At 40.0% G+C, this 23,518-nt stretch overlaps 1 protein-coding gene across 1 annotated transcript in view; it reads right to left on the bottom strand.

Annotated features, from left to right (window-relative positions):
- The window catches only part of SLC6A7 (solute carrier family 6 member 7), a 78,778-nt gene that overhangs the window by 28,192 nt on the left and 27,068 nt on the right, over positions 1–23,518 (bottom strand). Inside the window, exons 3-8 of the mRNA XM_018554950.1 lie at positions 19,970–20,101; positions 18,042–18,276; positions 17,718–17,856; positions 14,129–14,263; positions 12,869–12,972; positions 12,104–12,228 (exon numbers count right to left, since the gene is read on the bottom strand). Of these exons, the coding sequence (XP_018410452.1) occupies positions 12,104–12,228; positions 12,869–12,972; positions 14,129–14,263; positions 17,718–17,856; positions 18,042–18,276; positions 19,970–20,101 (870 nt within the window). The remainder of the gene's footprint in view (positions 1–12,103; positions 12,229–12,868; positions 12,973–14,128; positions 14,264–17,717; positions 17,857–18,041; positions 18,277–19,969; positions 20,102–23,518) is intronic.

Below are 23,518 nucleotides of genomic sequence, written 5' to 3'. Positions count from 1 at the left end.
CCCCCACCCTCCCCCCTTTCTATCCCAAACTAAAGACACATGATACACAATTTGTTTGTTAATATCACTGTAAGATACAGGCTCCAGAGGTGTCACCTTTAAAGTCAACCCATAATCAGCCTGTGCACACTGAAGGATTTACCGACAGAAACACAACTTTTAAGTCTCTGTTGTGATTTTTATGGATCTTTGAGAATTCATTACTTCATGGTACAAGCAGCTCATGAAGAAAGGTAAGGCTGTCAACCCCAGTATATGCAAATTTTAAAAAGGTTGGTAATGGCAGCTCCCATAGTTCTGTTCTGTTTAATTGATGACCCATTAACAAGAAAGGAAATAAAACCAATAACTGTTACAGTATATTTAATGATGCTAACAGTTTTCCACAATATTCTGCTTTTTAATGGCAGTTCTTCTTTCAACTGGATGGAAGACAGACATTCTAGCATTTTAGGGACAGAAATTCTTGGACCTGGTTCACAACTCTCTCTAATAAATGATAGTTATCTGAGCTCAGCTGTCAAATAAAATCAATGGTAACAGAAGTCTGTAGAAATTATCACATTTGTTTGGCTCTGAATAGCTTGGCCGGGTAAATCTGTCATTTGGCTAATTAGTGATTTAAGAACTTGCCAAACACAGCTAAAAAAGCAATGCAACACTGGAGCACTTGAGCATGCCAAAAGTGCATTCCAGAAATATAAGAAAGAATAACCTGTTGAAGAACAACCAGTAAAAGAAATTCAATTCATTTATAGACATTTACAAGTCATAATTTGGAGGCGGCCCCACTATAAATATAGCTCAAATAAACCAATATGTCTGCATTGAGAATGCCATTTATTAATATGAATAAATTCAATGATTGTCTGCTAAACAATTACTGTATTTTCAATCTGTGTTGTACATCTGTGTGTCTTGCATCCTAATGAGGTTAGTCGACCATTATTGCTAGGAATGCATCGATATCGGTTTTTCGGCATCAAGTAGAAGTAGCGATATTTTTTTCCTGGTACTCTCCGATACCGAATACTGATACCAGAAGTCTTGATTGATACCGGAAGCGTCCTGATTGTCCAGCTTCTCGACCAATCAGGAAACTGAGCTGCAAGTCAGTACACGCCGCCCGGCTTCCTGATTGCCCCGGAAGCCGGCTCATTGCTCCCTCAGGCATCAGGAGCATTTGGGTGAGTACAAGTACTCACCCAAATGCTCGGTACTGGTATCGGTGCATCCCTAATTATTACTAATATTTAAGTCAAGTAATTTGGCATTCCTGCTTTATCCTTCAAAAGATACAGCCTAGCTAAAAATAGACTCATGGTAATAATGTGTGATGTAGTCACATGACACTGGTAAGAGATTTTAGTTTGAAGAAGCAGCAAATCTAAGGGACAATGATAGATAGAGGTAATATGCTGTCTAGCAGTCACTATTCATCCAGAAGGTCTGTGTGTTTTTAATTAAGCACTCATTTTGTCTAGGGTCTAAAATAAAGAGGACATACTCACTTAATCCTCTGTCCCTCCTGGCTTCGAGACCGGTCCCAAAGCCTCTTCTCCCTCAGGCTCCGGCAGTCTAAGAATCCATGCGTCATCACATCCATTGACTTGCATTGGACATGAGGACACTGAGGGACATTTCACAGAAGGAGAGGGAGGTGAGTCACAACCACCACAGGACCGAGGATCAGGTGAGTGCATCTTGTTTATTGTAGACTCTACACCAAAACGAGAACTTAATCCATGCACAGTGGGGGTAGCCCCCCTGCAAGGGTTAATTTTTTACATGCCCAGAGTTCTTTTTTAAAGCCTGCTGGCTTTGACTCAGCTGCTCACCACAAAAATGGGGGCCTCCCTGCTGAACGGGAGGGAGGGGTCACTTTAATCGCAAAATCTACATGTCGGTTAAATGAGAGCACTAAATCAGGTGATCTGGTTACCCACAGTACTATCACCGTAAAACAGGATTATATGACTATAAAACAACTCCACCTCTCCTCATCTCCATAACACAGGGGAGAGGTTTTCTGTAGTCCACAGAGATTTCTGGGAACAATGTTAACTAACAACATCAAGCACAGGCAGAGAGCACAAGATATATAATCTCTTTATGATCTTATAAATTATAATCTATTTCTGAAAGGATCAACATGTATTGTTTGCACTTATTGGACAGATAAAATAAAACATTCAATGGTATATTTAACAAACTAACAGGGAGCAAATCAGAGAAGGTCGTTGTTAGGGGTTACAATTTAGGTGACCTTTTGCATTGTGCAATACCCTTTTTACTAATAGTAGCTGTTGACGATGTCGGTATATGTGCTAAAATGACATGAAAGGATTTCTTTCCTCTTTCTAAGAAATTTGGGAGGTAAACATTGCATTTTTCATTGTAAGCAGTACAAATTGATTTTCCTCAATGATTCAGGAAAGTTTCACTAATTACAAACAATACATTACAGGGAGAAGAGATCATAACAGACATGTAAAAATGCTAAATAATTAGAGGAAAGGCAGAAGAAGTAGCAGAACTGAAAGGAAGAAGCTGCCAAAAATACAATTCCACCAGATTCAGGATGAAAATGAAAGGCACCATCTGGCTAGCAGTATATGTACAACAGGCATCCCGTGTGGGATGTAGACAGTTACAACAGGAAAAGTCAATAATGTAAGATTAGAGCCTTAAGGCACCATTATAAAAATAAGTAAAGCATACTGAGTAGGTCTTATCCGTTCATCATCAGGGAATCACTCTATTGGCTTACTTAAAGCGCAACTGAAGTCACAGAAATAGATTTGCAGTCAGATAGATTATAACAAATAGCACTAACAACCACCATTTTATAGTCTCACCTTAATTTCCCTATTATAGCAGTTGTTTAGTGTGTCTACATATAATTGTGCGGTCTCATAGGCACCAGAGTAAAGCTGGCCAGCCCGTGGAATGAGAAAACAGCGTGGATGGTGGAATCTCCCACTGGTGGCCATTGTATTATATTGTGATGGACTGCAGTCACTGTTTGGCTGACAATTTTCTGCCCACCACATTAGGTGTCTGTTGAGCCTGGAGGGGCCGGCAGGGCCAGCAATGGCTTGGAATTCAAGCCGGTTATGGCCAGCTTTAGACCCACAGTGCTCTATAATGTAGCAGAGCTGCTCAGACACACCACTTCTTTGCAATACAAGTCTGGTGCAATCCCTTCCCTGGGTAAGCGCACCCGGCCATCCAAATGATGTAAAAGAAAATGCGATTCATCGGGCCAAGCTACCTTCTTCCATAGCTCCGTGGTCCAGTTCTGATGCTCATGTGCCCATTGTAAGTGATTTTTGCGGTGGACATGGGTAAGCATGGGCACCCTGACCTGTCTGCGACTACTTAGCCCCATACGCAACAAACTGTGATGCATTGCATGTTCAGACACCTTTCTATTGTAACCAGAATTACATTTTTCAGCAACTTGAACCACAGTAGCTCCTCTATTGGATCAGACTACACGGGCCAGCCTTCGGTCTCCATGTGAGCCTTGGCTGCACATGACCCGGTCACTAGTTCACTAGTTTTCCTTCCTTGGACCACTTTTGGTAGGTTCTAACCACTGCAGACTGGGAAGATCCCACCAGAGCTGCAGTTTTGGATTTGCTCTGATCCAGTCATCTAGCCATCATAATTTTCAAAGTCACTCAAATCCTTATGCTTGACTATTTATTTTTTTTTTGCTTCCAACATCAACAACAGGGGCAAAAAGTTCACTTGCTCACTAAGATATGTAATATATCACACCCAATTCCAGGTGCCATTGTCACGAGAATCAATGTTATTCACTGCACCTCTCAGTGGTGATGATGTTATGACAGATTGGTGTATAACATGGGGGATACACTGCTATAAAGAGTTAAAGAAGGTGTGCACAATTGGGCTTTAATAAGGTAGTACAGAAATGGGGTGAAAAGGGCAGTAAAATATAGCAGACAATCAGAGTTCAACTCTGACCAGTTTTAAGCCCACAGAATAAAGCAACACCATGTTTCTCAGCACTCTACAATACAATAAATCCCCTATATCAGTCCTTGCCCCAGATGGATCATATCAACTAATGTCCTTCCCAAGTCATACACTAAGAGCAAACCTCTAAACACACCCACGTGATTTGAACTGCCAAAGGATTTGTAATTCCCCCTGGCCACTACTACACAGAAAAAGAGAAACTCTAGTTAAACATGCAAAGTTTTAAATGAGGTTTGACTTTATCAAGCATAAAAAGTTTGACCCAAACATATGTGCATCTTTGACAAGTGTGAAGGGTTTGCTTTTCTGTGGTTTGATTTATTCTGATACAATCATTCTAATATATCCAATCAAACCACAGTAAGGGAAAAGTGAGGAGGATGTTTAAATGTGCTCTCCATGGTCCCGACACTATTATATGTGTGGGTACGTTTCCTGTGAGGACCATACAAACTAGACACTGCAGTATATACAGTATGTCAGCATCTTTCTCAAGTGTGCTTTGTTAAGTCCCTGTATGTACCAACTTGCAGCACTCTTGTCTGACAGCATGCCATTTGATTACAACAAAACATGAGTAACATCATCTGCAATTATTTAAACACCTCTAGTCCAGTTATGTCAAATTCAGAGCTAAAAGCATCCATCTGATAATCTGCTCTTGCTAGCTTTACACATGGGGGTGTATATATTAAAAAATCGCAGAGCCATTTTTTCTGCTAAACTCAGTGAACATTTGATCTATTCAAATGGAAGCAAACAAGAACATTTGTAGTATATTTTCTTTCCAAGTCAAATGTAATATCTGGAAACCACTGCATTATGGCCACTAGATGGAGCTGAGGAGCATAAGAAAGAAGTATTTACTAAGAACATTCATTTTTGCCTCCATTCGGACAGAACAAACGTTCACAGAGTTTCACAAGAAGAATGGCTCTGCAAATTGTTTATAAATAAACCCCATGGATTTAGTATTCAGATTATTACCTAATTGTTCATTTAGATATAGGATTCTTCACACATATTTATTTTTCTTTTTAAATATTAATGAATCTTTATTTTAAAAGGCATGGAAATAAATAAATCAATGTAGTTAACATTTCTATTCAGCTGCCATTCAGTTGACACTGAAATGGAAAAAAATATCAGTATAGCAAACACTTTATCTACCTGCGGACCAGCCACTATACATATTCAGATAGTCTGCTGCCCTATTCTTCCGTGATGATGTACCTGTACGTCCTCCCATACCCGGCTGTGTGCACATGCCTGGCGAGCACAGAAGCACAATATACAACCCCAATTCAAAAAAAGTTGGGATGCTATGTAAAATCTTCATAAAACAGAATGCAATGATTTGAAAATCTCATAAACCCACATTTTATTCACAATAGAAAATAGAAAACATATCAAAACCCCAGCAAATGTTCTTCTCAGTTCCCAGACGTTTACAGTGTTGCTAAAAGTAGAGAGGATGCTACACTGTTGAGTAGAATCCTATATCAGGCAAGAATGGGACAATATTCCTCTCCAAAATGGTCTTCCCAGTTCCACATTGGTAACAGAGTGTTGGTAAAAGTAGAGGGGATGCTACAATGTGGTAAATATGGCCCTGTCCCAACTTTTTTGAGAAGTGTTGCTGCCATCAATTTCAAAATTACCTTATTTTTTCTTAAAATTATAAATTTTCTCAGATTAAACATTTGATATGTTTTCTATTTTCTATTGTGAATAAAATATGAGATTTGAAAATCATTGCATTCTGTTTTTATGTAGATTCTACACAGCATCCCAACTTTTTTGGAATTGGGGTTGTACAATGGAGAGCATTGGCTTCAGACACAGAGTCAATCAGACCGGCTCTGTGCTTTGTAATTGTTGTGACTGGTTATCCCAGCGATCACATGGCAATGTTTACATTGCCATGCCTTCCCCTTCCACTTACAAATAATCATTGCATCATGCAAATAAAATGGGATAAAACTGGATAATTTATTGAAAGATCAAACAATCAGACTAACATTTTTGGGCACCTGAAAAGGACTATGGGACCATCATCTCAACTGTAAAGCAACAGCATCTGCTTGTTTAAAGCTGCAACTTACCTGACAGCATGTCTACAGCATGGTAAGAAAACATTTTAGATAATACTTTGGAGGCCAAATGGCCTAATCACCCCCATCTCAAAGCACTATGAATACTTTTGTTTGGAATTCTCCTTTTTTATCAGAGTTTTATCAGCAAAAAAGTAGAGTTTGCATTGCTTCCATACTAGTCGGTATGTAGGGGATAACATCCCTTTAAGTTAGGATCCCCCTTTGGGTTGCTTGGCAAACCCCTCTATGATTCAACAGTGTAACTGGAGAGGTATAGATATTTAGGTGGCCTAAGCCATAGGCGTTGGGGGGCAGCAGATGTTGAGAGGAAGTTTTTCCCATCTCAAGCCAACCGATAGAGGCACGGGAGTTCCCTCAGGACTACGGGTGAAACTCGAATAATTAGAATATCGTGCAAAAGTAATTGCAGTAAGTGCTGCAAAAGGGGCCCAAACCAAGTACTGAGTACATATGCATGCTTGTACTTTTCAGAGGTCTGATATTGTTCTATGTACAATCCTTGTTTTATTGATTGCATGTAATAATCTACTTTTTTGAGGTTGTGGATTTGGGGTTCTTGGGGTTTTCATGAGCTGTAAGCCATAATCATCACAATTATGACAAATCACGGCTTGAATTATCTTGCTTTGCATGTAATGAGTCTATCTCATATATTAGTTTCACCTTTTAAGTTGCATTAGTGAAATACATTAACTTTGCACGATATTCTAATTATTCGAGTTTCACCTGTACATGTACTGGGTGGGTGCAGGGACTGGGACTTAGGAAAAATAGGAGGTTCAGACTGTAATTCAGGAGATGCATGCCCTAATTATATGGGCAAGTGTGGGCAAAGGATTAACTGTTTGTACCTGTATTGAAGTGTGCAGTATGTGCCTATGAATGTCCTGTGAGACAGCAAATCTGAGGTACATGTCATATCTTTCAAGAGCCCAAGTGGAGTTTACATTTTGTTTTTAATGTTCCAAACTGGACTGTCCATATTTCAATAGGAGGGTGTTTCTCTTCATCATGGATCTGTGTGTGGGGATGAAGGGACAGATGCCTGCAAGAGAAAAAGTGGGCTTGATTGTGGGACTGTGTCCAGGTTAGGCCATGCTCAGCCTTGCCCAATATTCCTTAAGGTGATATCTGCTGTTCTGCCCCTTTGCAAGTGGGACTCCTGGAGAGCCCTGTGCTGCATAGATTTGCAGTGGTACCCCCATAATAACCCATGAAAGGGGATGCTGTGCTGTGAGCGGTTATTGGCAATGTCAGAGTACCCCTGTAGTTCCAGCTATTTTACAAGTCTATCTTGGATTGATTCCAAACACCTTCCCAAAAAGTTTTCTGGCTTGGTAGTAGAACATTGATTTAAATTAAATTCCTTTTAAGTTTTAATTGATTGCCAATTCTTTACCCAGCGGCTTTATAAAACTGCATGCAGCTTCTATTAAACAGCATTACTATCGTCAACTCTGAATTGACAGTTATAAAAAATGAGCTAAATGACATTAATTGCATAATAATTTATCTCAATAAAAGAGAGCCTCGATGTACTCCCTGCAGGCAGCTTCAGCTGCAGTCTAAAAGTAGAAAGAATTAACCTAATCCAAGTCTGATTCTCTGAGATATTAAAGGCACAAAAACATATGAAATGTAGCAGGATTCTCTATGGGAAAAGCAAACAATAAATATATTCTGAAGCAGGCTATAGATATTGAAGGCAGTTAGATGGGTAGGAATGATCTGAATGCAGAAAGATTTTTAAAAATCCTTGAATAAACATGTATACTCAGATAACCTGATAGAGAGATTTTCCAGCTCGTGGGACAACAATCTAAGGCCCCATTCACACTGAGCGATTTATCACGCGGTAATTCCTGCGATATCGCGGCTATTTACCGCGCGATATCGCTCTCCAATGCATGGCAATGGGGCTCTGTCCGTCGCTGTCGCGGGTCGTGCGTCGCTACAGCAGGAGCCTTTTTGTAGCGGATTTTGCCGCGATTCTAGCTTGCTCAATGCAAGCATTTGCGCAATATTAGTGATGCGCCGATACAGTTTTTTTGGTATCGAGTACAAGTACCGATATGTGTTTTCTGTACTCACCGATAATGAATACCGATACTGGAAGTCCCATTAAGGAAGCCGGGCGGCGTTTAATGACTTTACCCCTGGCTTTCTGATTACCCCTATAGCCGACTCCATGCTCCCTCATCACCAGGGGTTGCCTTAGAAAATAAATAATCGAAATAATCGAAAATCCAACATTTATCAGTTGTCATTGGACAGGAGCTGTCATAAAATCCATTATGGACATGTGTTCCAATGACAACTGTTTAAGAAAAGATTTCTCCTCAAATTGGAGAGATTTCCTCTTTAACCTAACTTTAACCTAACCTGCAAACTAAGCCTTAACACTAGCACCACCTCTGCTGCAAACTCACGTTTTCCTAGGCCTGGAGACTCTACACTCATATCATGTAGCACCAAAATTCCAGAATAACCTGATATGCCCATGAGTAACACAGGGCCAAAGATATTTATTAATGCTATAGATATACTGTAAAACTGCTCAAAGACAGCTAGTTTAGGCAGTGCTCATCTCAGGTATATGACCTTCTTTAAAGCGACTCTTCTTTAAAGCGACTATTTCTAAAACAAATGTTCAGAATGAACATGTCATAACACGTGTCATAATGCTTTACACCTGTTGTTTGATTGGATTATGCAAAAATGTGCCAGATTTGACCCAAATGTGCTTACTTGCTGCAATTTGCGGGAAAAAAAATAGCTCCAAAAAAGCATTTAATTAGTAATTAAGAGATAATGGCACAAGCTTAAAACGTGGTCTACGTTACTACTTAATTATACAACAGATTGGTGTGTTAATTCTGCTGCAATCTAGTTCATAACACTTGCAACAAATGAAAGCAACAAAATCTAGAAATAGCCGCACTCCAAGGGTCTTCACTGAAGATAAAACATCTTTATTTATGGAGCAAATACATACTGTTAGTTCCGCTCCACACGTGCTCAATCACTAATGTGTTTCACCATTCCGACTTACGTGAGATAGACCTTCTCTATGAGCATTTGATGGAAGCCAGGAAATGCATTGTCCTGCTTCACAATAAGTATTTTCTCTGCTTTGTTCTACAGGGCTGCCATGGAATGTCAGAAGTTCCAAGCCTACACCATTAATAGGTAGTTTACTTTTCCTATTAATCATATATATTTATGGTCAAAAGAAATGTATTTGTCTGTAATTGAATAGAAACAGCATGAAATGAGTCAAGTAGTGAAATGGCCGCGGCTATTTAAGTACAGCTGTAGAGAAATGTTTGATGTACTGTTTCCTGGTGCTGTCTGCAGGCAAGGCATTACACAATTCTACATTCTGCTGTAATATCAAAGAAACACAATTGTGCTCACTTATCAATGGAACTGAGATATTATCTCTGTGTCTGTGCTGCCCATAGGCACATATTTTAATCTCACTTTATTTTTCCTAAACTGCACTGGGTAAGAAAAAGGGAGAATCAGGTTAAAAAAAAAACAACTACGGTGGTATTTTGCAAATTCGATATAATTGTGTAATATGTCTACAGATTAATAAACAGATGTTTTATATATCTTTTTTATAATTTGTACAAAATGGTAATTTTTCTATTAAATATTTATTTTAACCTATTACAATGACACTGGGATTGTCAGCATTTTGGGCTTCCTAAAATTACACCCCAGCAGTTATAACTCCCAACGTTCTGAGATAGGAAAGAGGGACATCTATTAGCACAAAGTATTTAGACAAATAGAGCGCCTCTGCCATTCCCCCACTTGCACAAACCAGAAAGAATCAATGTATAAACAAAGACTGGTTAAACCCAGAGCTGAGTTTCTTCACCATTACTTTTCCTTCATACTTGTTTTGAAATTTAAAAAAATCAATAATTTAAAGTGTGGATGCCAGATTTATTAACATATAACACTTTTGGTAGGTAAATAATTCAGTTTCACAGAGGTGTGTCCATCAGACCAGAAAGAGGGACAATTGGTGACTTAAGTGAGACTGAGGGACTTAGTTCCAAAAAAAGGGACAGTCCCCCTAAATAAGGGACAGCTGGGAGCGATGCCAGCGTTAGCTGCTTAATTCTAAACTGTTGTTTTGTAACTGACACTCCATACAGAGCTGTGTAAACTGGAAAGAGGGAGGGGTTTATCTCTCCTCTGACTTATTTAGCTGTGTGCTCTGAATAGGCCTTAAAATAACATGTCAGGGTTATTCACAAAAAAATTTTAAGAGTTTGAAGAAGGCAGAAGGGAACAATCCAGGCCAAAATAGCTGATTTGAAAAAATTATCCGATTCAGTTCACTTTCCAGTTCAGCTATGTTGTCCTATATTGTTCACTTCTCCAAACGCTTCACCCTTTGTGAATAACCTTGTATATATACAGGACAAAAGTAAAGAACTGCAGAAAACTTCCAGCCAACAGATTCTATAACTTCATCTGCTGGCTAATCCTGGTTAATATGGCAGCAGAAGCCCCCCTCCCATGCCCCTGTACACACAGACACACACACACTAATACCCATAGGTGATTCATTCTCACAGAGCACCCATTGGGCTGAAATCCTTGCAGGCCATTCAGAAGAGGGCAGAGTGCTTTTTATTCACCAAAGTGGCTATAACTTACATCTTGTGTATGTGTGAGACACCTGACCCAAGTGGGATTTTCGTAAGTATAAATGTGCTTTTTAATACTTTTAATTTACCTGAATAAAATTAAATACAACTAAGAAAGAAAGAATGGAAAGAAAAAATATACAAATACTATAAACAATCGCACTAATTGTTAGAGAAATAAAAACTCTCAGACACACTTGCCTCAATTTTTTAAGTGTTGATGAAATTAATTGTATGCACATGTATTCAACCTTTTCTTTGCTCCCCCAAGTGTCAATTCTAAGATCCCAGCAATCATTTTGCAAATATTCTTGTACCCTATATACACTGCCTGTCCCCCCCCAAAAAAAGTCACACCAATTTCGTTGGACCACCTTTAGCTTTGATTACAGCACGCATTCGCCATGGCATCGTTTCGATAAGCTTGTGCAAAGGCACAACATTTATTTTTATCCAGAGTTGCATTTATTTTTCATTAAGATCTGGTAGTGATGATGGGAGAGTTGGACCACTGCGTAAAGTCTTCTTTAGCACATCCCAAAGATTCTCAATGGGGTTAAGGTCTGGGCTTTGTAGTGGCCAATCCATGAGTGAAAATTATGTCTCATGCTCCTTGAATCCCTCTTTCACAATGAGAGATGAATCCTGGCATAGTCATATTGGAATATTCTGTGCCATGAATGAGCAAACCTGGTTATTCAATGTATTCCCGAAGGCAGCTGACCTCAAAACCAGGTGGTGACTTTTTTTGGACAGGCACTGTATTTTTGTGTTTTACAGAACCATGTGGCATCAGAAAGCACAGATTGAGCTCCTTATGTTTTTATTAGTGATTTGTCATATGTAGGAACTAAAGCAAAAAACTGTAAAGACTGTGTATGTGTCAATGATTTGGTTCTTATGGTATGTGTTTCATTTGTCTTCAGAGTGTGGTTGTGTACAACATCTCTGACACCTTTTAAGCAGCCAGTAAGGAGATCACTCACGGTGGTGGGCCAATAGGAAGGCGGGGGAGCGGGATAAGACAGTTCTGGACAGGTTTTTCCAACTGAAAGGTATACTATAAAGTGAAAAGCCCATCACTAGACTGGAAAACTGTCCTGTGTGAGCTTGGTGGGGGAGGTTCCTTAACCCTGCACAAGGCCAAACCATCTTAGAGCTTGTGCAGGGTGTTTTTACACTGCTCCAATGGGGCAATGGGGTAGTAGGGCAGGCAAATGAGTAAAATACAGATTCACTTTAAATAAAACACTTCTGAAAGGCCATACAATAAGCAAAACAAGTTATTTTAAGTTCTGTTCTAACCTGCTTTAGCCACTTGATCAACTGGAACTCCCAGCTCCTGTGACATGTAGCCCAACACGGAAAAGATGGCAAACCCTGCTAGTATGCTGGTAAAAGCATTTCCAAGAGTAACAATAAATGTGTCCCTGCAATAAAAAAAAGAGGACAGATATACAAAAGCTAGTAATTGAAGGAATACAGATATTGAATTGCAAGAATACAGATAATAAGATGTTGTTAATAAAAAAAACTACTTTGGACTCTATCATTAGGGGTGGTGCCCCTGTTTTCTTTAAATTAATTCACCAAAGGACCCCTCTATAGTTTGGGAGTTCTTTGTTCATATGGGAGCTTCCAAACCAAAGTGCTACAAAAGAGAATCACTCCTAATGCTGGACATCAATAACAAAAGATTTTAGTGCCTCTCATGTGTACACAAAAAAATAAACTTACAGGAGCTTTAACTCTGCCCTACTCTACCCAAAAACAAAATAAGGTTTCCCCTATACATACACTTTGAACATTACTTTAAAAACTGAAACACATTTATGATTTTCCAAGGGCAGAAGATTTATGCGGTGAAAATCCACACTATCTCATTAGCAGCATAACTGAATACATTACAGATGCCCTCAGAGAATTTGGTTAAAAATAATATACTGTTATGTTGACACATTCTGGTATAGTTCTCATGGGGCAAGCAGTTCATTACTTGCAGTGTTCTTTAGGTCTGAAATATATGACATGCAGGCTGGCCACCTGTGGTAATGAAATAGGTTCATTTACCTGTAAATGTTTTGATGGAAAGTGTTGTACGATGCAAAAGTTAGTAGGCCACCAAATCCAACTCCAAGTGAGTAAAAGATCTGAAGTGCAGCTTCAATCCATACCTATTATTCGACACAACACAGCAGAGGATCAAAGACATATTTAAAGTGGACCTTTCAGTTACAAGTCAAAATTGATACATGCTTGATTCCTGATATATAACAATATACAGCAAAAATATAAATTAAAAAAGAACTTTAGGAATTTAAAAAACTTACCCTTGCAGTGGGCCTACCCTGGCACTACTATACATAAGTGCTTGTTTTTTCTAGGGGCAGCAAATAAAGAGATATACTCACCTGATCCTCAGTCCCACCAGGCTCCTATACCAGTTCCCACAGCCTCTTCTCCTCTGGGTTCCAGTGACTAAGGTGACCTGGAGTCATTATGTCTAATGCAGGTCCGTTGATCTGCATTAGATGTGAGGACGCCACAGGACATTCCACAGCCAGAGTGGGGAGAGAAAGATGTGAGCACTGACCATTGCGGGATCAAGTAAGTATAACTGCTTTCTCTATTCCACACCACTTTATTCCATATTCAATGCTGTACGTTCCCTATTCTGCTCCGGCTCATTCCATATGTCATGATATATGTTCCCTATTCCACTCTGTCTCATTCTATATGCCATGCTGTACATTTGCTATTCCACATTGCCTCATTCCATATGCCATGCTGTATGTTCCTAATTCTGCATCGCCTCATTCTATTCACCTTGTTATATTCCACACCACTTAATTCTGTACACTGTACTGCAAATTATTTATTATTCTGCATCAACCTTACAGACCCAGCAGCTCTAGTGTGTATGCGTGTGTCTGGGTGTGCTAGCTAGAAGCTCTAGCATGTGTGTCTGGGTGTGCGAGAACTGGGGTGTCAGATGTTGGCAAGGGGCACAATTGCAGTGCTTGCTATATGCGCTATTTACGATAGATATGCCCCTGGGCACAGTCCCTTTTCCCTGAATAGGAACTAGATGAAAAGTTTTAGTGAGTATTGTTTTGGATCTTTGGATCTTTAATAGAATGTGAGTGGACGGATCCTTTTGATTTAGCAGTAATAAAGGCAGGCTATGTGTAGAGTCCCATAGCAGCCTTTCAGAGACCAGACCTGACTATAGTTTATGGAAGCTTGATGGTCTAATTAAGGTTAACACACAAAATGCACAGCATCTTTACTTCTTAATAAACATGCATGGGTTAATTGTCAGACATTTACCTTCGATGACAGTAAGTGATCAAATTGTGGTGTTAGGTAGAACTTAATCCCGATCCAGGCTCCTTCCAATGTAACACCTCGAACTAGAAGCATGATGAGTATCAAGTAAGGGAATGTAGCTGTGAAATATACTACCTAAATGCACAAAGAAAAAGTATGAGGTTCCGTATAGCTTTCACAGGTGAACAATATTCATACATAAAACTCCATTAAAGTATATCTACAAAAAAAAATGGACTATATTGCATCTTACCAGTTCTTCGATGGGGTAGCTGCAATAGTTTGTCTTACCTTTAGTTAACTTTATTTGTATCTAGTAATGCAGGCATTAATATACTTCCTGTCCTAGAGTGACAAGATTCACTTACCGTACTGTATCAATGGAGGACAAGCGTTGTCACCCTTGGACAGGACTATAGAAAAACCTGTGATTTTCTGCTTTGCCCAAGATTGCAGCGCTTGTCCTCCATAGATGCAGTTCAGTTGGTAAGCTTTGTCACCCTGGGGCAGCATGTGTGTTAGGAATACAGAACATCTCCCTCTATCCCATTTTCCATAACACAGGGTGTAGGTGTTTTGCAGTCTACAAAGAGCTGGGAAGAATCCTACAGTAACTGATAACAGTCAGCAAGCAAAGGAAGTTAGCTGACAAAGTTTCCGGAATTTTTTTTTTTTTAAGTTATCCAATAGACATAACAAAACTCTTTTTGTTATATATATATTTTTTTCTCTATTTGTTAAACTTTCAACCTAACTATGTAACTATGTAAATCTCTTTCGATGGTATATTAAACAGATCAAAAGGGAACATATTAGAAGAAGTTGATTGTTAAGGTTTATATGCACTTTAACACTTTAAAGCAAGAAGTGAAACCATAGTGTTATAGTTTTATTGTCCAACTTGGGTTCTTATTGTTAATGGTCTGATGTACCTGTAGACATAATGCATATACACAGAATAATAGAACCTCCATTAATGTTATATCATATTTAAAACCCTGACACACAGTATGATAACCATAGAAGGGCCAGTTTTAGAGCAAATAAGGTTAAGTAATATGTTTTTTTATTATTTAATGCTGAAGTCTCAGCACATATACAAGACACAAATGAATGAAGCTCTGTAATCCCAAATACATTGTTAATATACAGTATTTTTAAAATACAAAGAGTGTAAGTAGCTGACTGTGACCTGGTATCAGCCTCATATAGTACCTATACAGCAGGGCTGGAGTGTAGGAGGAAAAAGGAGCACAAGGAGCCAATGAGTTTATGTGCTGACAAGAAGCATGCTGATTGGGCGAAAACGCACAGTGACAGACAGAGGAGCTTATCACTGTGCTGCTTATCCTTCACTTTCCAGTGACAAGCTCAGAAGAAGTGGTTTGAATGAGTTCAGGAATCGGTCTAAAGATATATAGAGGAAAAAAAAGTACTGGGGGAGGGGGATCTCTGGATTGAAGATGTATATTGAAACAAAAGCTGGGTTGTTTTTTTTCTCTTTGAATGGGCTATTAATATGTTTCCTATTAGTTTTTTGGGGCTTTTTCTACTCAAAAACTAGTGTTGTAAAATAATTTTTCATTAATAATATCATTTTTATCTACTAATATCCAAACAGCGGTGAAATGTGGTGTTGTGCATATAAAGTGACCCTGTTGCTACCCTGTGGCTTGTTCACACCAATTACAGTGTGCTTCAGCACAGTTAGATGCTGGAACGCACTGTATCGCACACTAAACTCCCCCCTGTGTTCTGTGGTGGTGCATTCAAGTCAATGGCCCACAGCCGCGCCCACCCGTCTGCAGTGTGATCGCCTGCACCAAAATGCATGGCACAACAATGCCTGCGTTCTGGTCCAGTGCTATTGCAAAAACTAGTGCGTACAGTATTTTTTCCCGATAGCACTGGAACAGAACACAGGCATTGTTGTGTCACACATTCTGTTGCGGGCGCTCATTCGGCGAGCGGTGGGGCGTGGCTCCTGGGCCATTTACTTGAATGTACTGCCAAGCCCCCCCGCCCCAGAACACAGGGGGGAGTTTAGTATGAGATACAGGTCATTCCAGCAGCTAAGCTTGCTGGAACGCACTGTAGTAGGTGTGAACAAGCCCTAAGAAGATTTTTTTAAATGCCTGTTTGCGTTAAAGGAGTTAAGACTTGTGTCAATGGCGTCAGTTGGAGACACTCCTAAGATCACGAAAGCTGGCCATACACTTATGGATTATCTGCAGATTTTCTATGGTCAGATGGAAAAAGTACAACAGATTCCTCCATCTTGCTAGTCGGCCCCGCTGGGTCTCAAAATACCTAAACAATGCCTGCATCCAATCAGATTGTTCAGGTGTTTTGAGAGCCAGCGGGGCCGACTAGCAAGATACTGAATCTTGGCCCAGTGGGAGATTCCTCCAGCCACACATTTTAGCGTAGAAGGAGGAATCTGTTGCACTTTTTCTATCTGACCATAGAAAATCTGGAGATAATCTATAGGTGTATGGCCAGCTTAAGAATTTATTGACAGGTACATTTGATCTGCAGTTTAAGTGGGTGTAATCTTGTATGACAATGCAAAACCTGTTTAAAGGTAATACAAACTTGTCAACACAGGTCCTAATACATACCTGTTCAGTTGCCCAAGCCACTGATCTTTTTTCTCTTAAAAATCTAAGCTGGCTGAAAAATATTTAACATTTAACCCATGTCTGGGTTTGCAGTATGCCTGGTCCCCTGCTATGTGATGTTGCAACATCCTCCAGCCCTTATGTTCCTACAGGACATAGGGGCCAGCAGGTGGAACCAGAGCTCTTATTGTGGGACCAGGCACCCAACACACCCAGAATGTTGTCAGATGCAGGATGTTTTCAGCCAGCTTAGCTCTTCAAGAGAAATATTGGCAGCATTGGCATCAGGATAGGCATGTTCAGAGAAATGCCCTTTTTATTTTAAAGAACAACTCAAGCCAAAACTTTTTTGTATAGAGTAAAAAAGCGTTATAACCCCTGTCAGCCTTTGTTCCCATCTTTGTCCAATTGGCGAGATTTACCTTCACTTCCTGGTCTGATATTCAAAACAGCTAGTGACAGTAAATCCTTTCAAAGAGAGAGAAATCCCTGGCGGTCAGCAAACTGCTGGAACAGGTGTCCCCAGTGGAAGAAAACACCTTACTTCCTATTCCAGTGATATTGGTTACCAGGACAAAAAGCAAGTGTGAATATACTCAACATGGACTCAAACAGCAATGTAAAACTGACAAAGCTTCTAAATTTCCTCTTCTCTAAAACTACAAAAAGTTTTGGCTGCATACGCACTTTGACTCTCACTTTTTTTACTAGTGACAACGATCACCAGGCAGGAGGTAAAACTAAATTTCCCAAATGGAAACACAGCAAAAAGACATTGTGGCCCTTCCTCACTTTAACCAAACTTAAAGGGTCAACAAAAAGGTTGAACATGAAGTTCCACTGTTATCCTCATTTGAACATAGCCATCAAAACTCCTGTGATTGAATAACTCCTCCACAATACTCTATACAGATACCATATTTGAATAAATTCCTAAAAGAAAATATTATTATGTGGATATTCTATACCTTGCCAGAAGACTTCACTCCCTTTAGGATGCATAGATAGACAATAGTCCAGGCCAGGAGAAGACACAGACACAGTTTCCATCGAATCTGTCCCGGATCCCCAATTCCAGTACTCCCTTGGATGTGAAGAACGTAGCGACTTCAGTGGAAGCATTGACCATAGGAATCACAATATAAAATGAATAATCAGATATTATTGATCATGACTGGTTACTTTTACTATTATCCTTAACCAAACTTATACATTATATCTACCTATTATTTCATTTATGTTCTCAGTAGTCGTGCAGGTAACACAAAACAATGTAGGTCCCCGACACTCACCTCCAATACTCCTCGCTGGGGCTAACAGTGCTGCTGATGTTTATTGGAAGTGCAGAGTTGCTGGACCGCATCACATGATGGTCAAGGCAGAGCTCAGTGTTCCACCAGTTGCCACAATGCTTCCAGGGCAAGCTGGTGGTCAGAGAGGCGAAGAGGTAGAATAACACGTAGGCTATTATCATGTTATAGTAGATGGCCACTAGGGCCACAATGAAAAGCATGCCCATCCCAACACCTAAAGAGCACACAAAAAAGACAAGCAATAAATATACAATAAATGCAAAAAATAAATTGGTCCTCTTTCTAGATGTCTCCCATCTAATCCAGCCCATCAAGTCCCAGGATCCCTAAAGACACAGGATCCCTCTTAAAAAATTAACATTTAAAAATTCCAATAAAAATGTATTGAACAGAAAAGGTAAATAGATCTAGAGAACTATTCTTATTTGATCTTTATGTTATGTATAATTTAATTTTCATTTAATATTGTGGAACAAATATTCTATGTGTACACACACACTGACTGTTCTATATAAGCAGGGAAACCATTGTCAATGTAATAACTTGTCTGGTGGCTTGTGAAAGGAAAACTGTACTGAGAAAAATACAGGGGTTTAAATTGCTGTCCTTCTATGAATACTAGTTGCCTTCTTGTCTATGACTTTTGCACTCTGATTCACTGAACCAGGAATAAGTATGCAAAAATAAAAAGTCAGAATTCAGGATCTGCATACTTGTCCCAAGTCAGTACCTCAGACAGTATTAAAGTATTGGATCAGCATGTCAACCAGGCAATAAGCATTTTTAATCATAGAGGTCTGCAATGGCAGCCTCCATGTTCTGTTATTTCATGTGTACTCTAAAGTGAGCTACAGAGGTGACAATAATATTGGCATGTGTCTATATGGTTAATACTCACACTGTGCAGCACTAAAGACACCGGGGGACATTTATCAATCTGGCTGTATCCTTTGCAACACATATACTATAATAGTGCTCATCTCAATGCAGAATCTTTCACATTTATAAACTGTCACAATCTTGCGAGAATAAGGTGTATTGTCACAGCTACCATATAAATATATGGCTGGTAGTGTCATTGGGGCTAGAGGCAAAGAGAGGAGAGCAGCTAGTGGAGAACGGGACCACTAGCAGCTCTCTTCTATCTTAGGGTGGGGGACACAGATGGGGAAGAATGGTGGACTAAGTCTGGATAGAAGCGTGGAACACTGATCATTATGACTGTGATTGAAATATCAGAAAGAGTGGTATGCTGTAGGGTAAGTCCAGAAGTAACAAGGAGTGTTGCATCATTTATGTATGCATGTGAGATAGAGACCTTAGATTGTAAGCTCCTTGAGGGCAGGGACTGATGTGAATGTGCAACTATGTAAAGCTGTGTAAATTGTTGACAATATATAAATACCAATAATAAATCATTAAGTTAGAAGTTAGGGAGGTATGAAAGGGTAACAATATGATGAGGGAGGATAGATGTGCAGAGTTGAAGCAGAATATTTTGCACTATATTAAAGTGGAACTATATCCACTTGACGTCCAGCGATGGTATGTCCACAAGGTCCCTTACTGGCCACTGCAATCTTTGATTGGTCTTATCCCTGTTACAGGATCTTCAGACATCTTGATTGGTGGCAGCGGGATGATGTAACTCCCCCACGCATGAGCGGGAGTTCATTCATCTCAGCAGATGCAGAAGTTGTAGCTGTACTTGTGCAGCTCTGTGTACATTGAGAATAGACAGGTAGGAATTCATGACATGTGCAGCAGTAATGTCATCCCGGCCTGGGGAAGAAGTCAGTTCCGGTGAGAGAGCTTATGGATGCAGGAGCACAGCACAGGTAAGTCTAGTTTCGTTTTTGTGCTGTATTAGCATACAACCATTTATCCATATCATAAGTGTGACTCACCTTTAAAAAGTGGACTTATTTTCCACACAGCTAAGGGCCCCAGGCTAGAGAACTGACCCAAGGACAGTTCCATGAAGAAGAGGGGAATTCCACAGATGGCTAACATGATGAAGTATGGAATAAGGAAAGCCCCTGAAAAATAATGCATTTTATTACAGTAAAGCTCATAGAAATAATGTGAAACAGAATTAACAGAATTAACCCATACATATCTGCACTGTATAATTAGTGTAGTGTAGGACAACCACTTCCAAAGATCAAAGTAGAAATGAATAATATAAATAGGACACATCATAGAATTATATCAATCAACAGTTCATCTAGTTTGGGACTTCAAATATAAAATATCCATTTAATTAAAAGTGCAAAGTCTATTAGATGTGGAAAAACCACCACACGGTAAGTAAAATGAATCCTCCACCATGCACCTCTCACCTTAAGGTTGAACCCAGTAATGAATCACCTTAGCAGCAGAGCAAGTTTTTAATCTTTGCGCGCACATGCTAAAATCTGAATTTTTGGACAGAAAATGTATTTTCTAAATTCAGAAGTTAAATCTTAGAAATGCATTCAAGTACCTTAGAGGAGAACTATGGTGTCAGGGCTTTTCCCCATAGTTCTCCTAAGGGTAACAGGAGGACAGAAACTAGCATCCTCCTGTTACCCAAAGCTCAGTATATAGCTGAGACGTCGCAGCCGGGACGGATCACAACATTACTCTCTGGATCCACCCAGCTCCGTGAGTGAGGCAGAGCCAGCTGTACCCACCCCCTCCCCCGTCCGTTACGCCAGTCAGTGCTGGAGGATCAGACAGGGGAGGGGGGGAATCCCTGCAGGGAGCCGTGAGTGACAGTCACTGCTCTCTGCAGGGACAGGATCGAGAAGTGAGCAAGCGACGGTATGTGTTCTCTCACTTCCCAATCTACTGAGCCGACCTGTGACAGTTTCATTGTCACAGGTCGGCTAGAACTATGAGGCTGAGTGACTTTCACTCGCCTCATAGTTCTCCTTTAACTTAAAAAAAAATGTTATTTGTGTATCACTCGGCTGTAGATCCGCAAATTGTCTCTGAATTGGTGCTGACATTGTCCTTCCTTCTGGAGGGTGGCTACTTTTTGTACTCAAAATACCTGAACAATGCCTGCATCCAATCAGATTGTTCAGGTAGTTTGACAGCCAGCGGGGCCGGCTAGCAAGATACTGAAGCTTGGCCCAGCGGGAGATTCCTCCATTTACACAGTTTAGCATAGATGGAGGAATCTGTTGCATTTTTTCCATCTGACCATAGAAAATCTGTAGATAATCTATAGGTGTATGGCCAGCTTTAAGCTGCTCTATTTACTAAATTTCTCTCCTCTCTTTTTTATGGACGGAGCAATGATGCCTGCCATATTTAGACATACATTTTATCGACAGCTCAGTTTGGCAGAAAGCAGTATTAAAATACAAATCCTTTAACCATGTTGGACTGTGTGAAGCTAGATGGTGGATCAAATGGCATATGCTGAAGAGAGAAAAAGATAATATCTTGGCAGATAGTTTCAGATGTGTGCAGGAAAAAGGTGGTAGTGTCTGGTAACTGTCAAATTATATCTAATAAGATTAGCCCATAGTGTCAAAGAGCAAGCGCAGCTAAAAGTAAGGAGAGAATATCAATTCTGAATGAGGAAGTGAACGGAATCATATAAAGTTCCCATAGTTAATAGAAGAACGTCATCACCCCTTGATGTTAGCCTTCATTATTTAAAGTGTATGTCCAAGCAGGTTTTTGGATATAGTGGGGAAGGATTAGATATCATGCTGTTATGTTTTTTTCATTTAACCTGGAGTTTAAACCAAAAATAAAATAGATTCCTCCGTCCACGCTAAACAGCATGGATTGATGAATCTCCTGCTGCACTATTGTAATCTGACAGCGGTAGGTGTGCCACTGCCAATATATCCTAACTGTAATGCTAGCTGATTGGCCATTGTTCACCTGAAAATGTGATCTGATCAAAGGATACCGGAAGGAAGGGTGCCAACAGGGCCACGCACTGAACGATTTTTGAACCAGTTCATCGATGAAACAGTGTATGGTAAACTTTACTCTTTGTCCTGCCTGGGGGAGAAGAGGCTGAGGGGACCGGTCTAGCCACCAGGAGGGATCAGGTAAGTATATCTTCTTTAATTCAGACCCCTAGACCAAAAGGAGCAGTTAAACCTTGCAGTGCGTTAATAGCCTGCATAAACTTTGTTAATTCGTGGAGTTATCCTTTAAAGCAAGACTACGCACCCCTAGCCTTTACAACCCAGTAAGGTGCCATCTTACCCTCTGCTTGGATTGCAGTTGCAATGGCGCTGCACATGTGATCAGTCATTTAAGGGCTTAAAAGTTTGGTTGAGAGAGCTTACAAAAGCAAGCCTTGACAGTTGGCATGCCTTGAAAATAAAAGTTTTGGGAAACAGTTAAAGAAAGAGGGACACCTTCTAGCACAATGGGGGAATCCATAGAAACTGGAGCAAACAGAAAATGGAACAGATGCCCAAAGTAACCAATCAGCTTCTCTCTCTTTCATTTATAAAACTTACTTGAACAAACTGAAGAGAGAAGCTAATTGGTTGCCATATGAAAACTGTCTGCTCCAGTTTTCATGAGTTCCCCCCAATGTATTTAGGCAATTGACTCGCCACTGACATGCCCCCAGTTATGTGGACCATTAAGAACTGTTGTTTTTTCAGTATTTAGTTTCCCTTTATACTGACTTTTCCAAATAGCAATTGAGATCATTAACAGATAAGATGAAGGTTTTATTGCAGAATAACACTTCTGATAGTTAAATAGAACCTTTTCATAGATAACTTTATATCAGTCCAAAAAGAGGGACAACTGAAGAGGAAAGAAGGGCAGAGGCATTTGGTTCCAAAAGAGGGTCAGTCCCTCCAAATGAGAAACAGTTGGACCTTATAGGGTCTAATTACACTTAAGTTCCTATCTGGTAAAATATTGTGACAAGAAGTCACAAGACAAGAAGTGAGAACACATCTAAGGGAGGCCCAGATAGCAGTAAAAGTCTGACAGGGTTTGTAATCCTTTCCACCCTATCCATGAATAAGAAAAAAAGTTTTGTCTGAACATTATTATTATTATTACTTAGTATTTATATAGCGCCAACAGTTTGCGCAGCGCTTTACAATATAAGGAAGACATTACAGTTACAATACAATTCAAGACAAGATGGTAAGGAGGGCCCTGCCCCTGAGGGCTTACAATCTAAAAGAGGAGGGGGAAATGATACATGAGGAGGGAGCTGTGGGAATGAATTATGTGAGAATGTGAAGGTTCAGTGGTTAGGTTGCGGTGGGATAGGCTTCCCTGAAGAGATGAGTCTTTAGGGAACGCCTAAAGGCAGTCAAGGTGGGAGATAGACGGACAGGTTGGGGTAAAGAGTTCCAGAGGATGGGAGAGACTCTAGAGAAGTCCTGGAGGCGAGCATGGGAGGAGTGGACAAGGGAGCTGGAAAGCAGGAGGTCAATGGATGAGCGGAGGGGACGGTTAGGGTGATACTT

This window comes from Nanorana parkeri, unplaced genomic scaffold, assembly GCF_000935625.1.
Source record: "Nanorana parkeri isolate BGI_ZX_2015 unplaced genomic scaffold, ASM93562v1 scaffold179, whole genome shotgun sequence".
Lineage (NCBI taxonomy): Eukaryota > Metazoa > Chordata > Amphibia > Anura > Dicroglossidae > Nanorana > Nanorana parkeri.
This window is presented reverse-complemented; position numbering and strand designations above follow the sequence as displayed.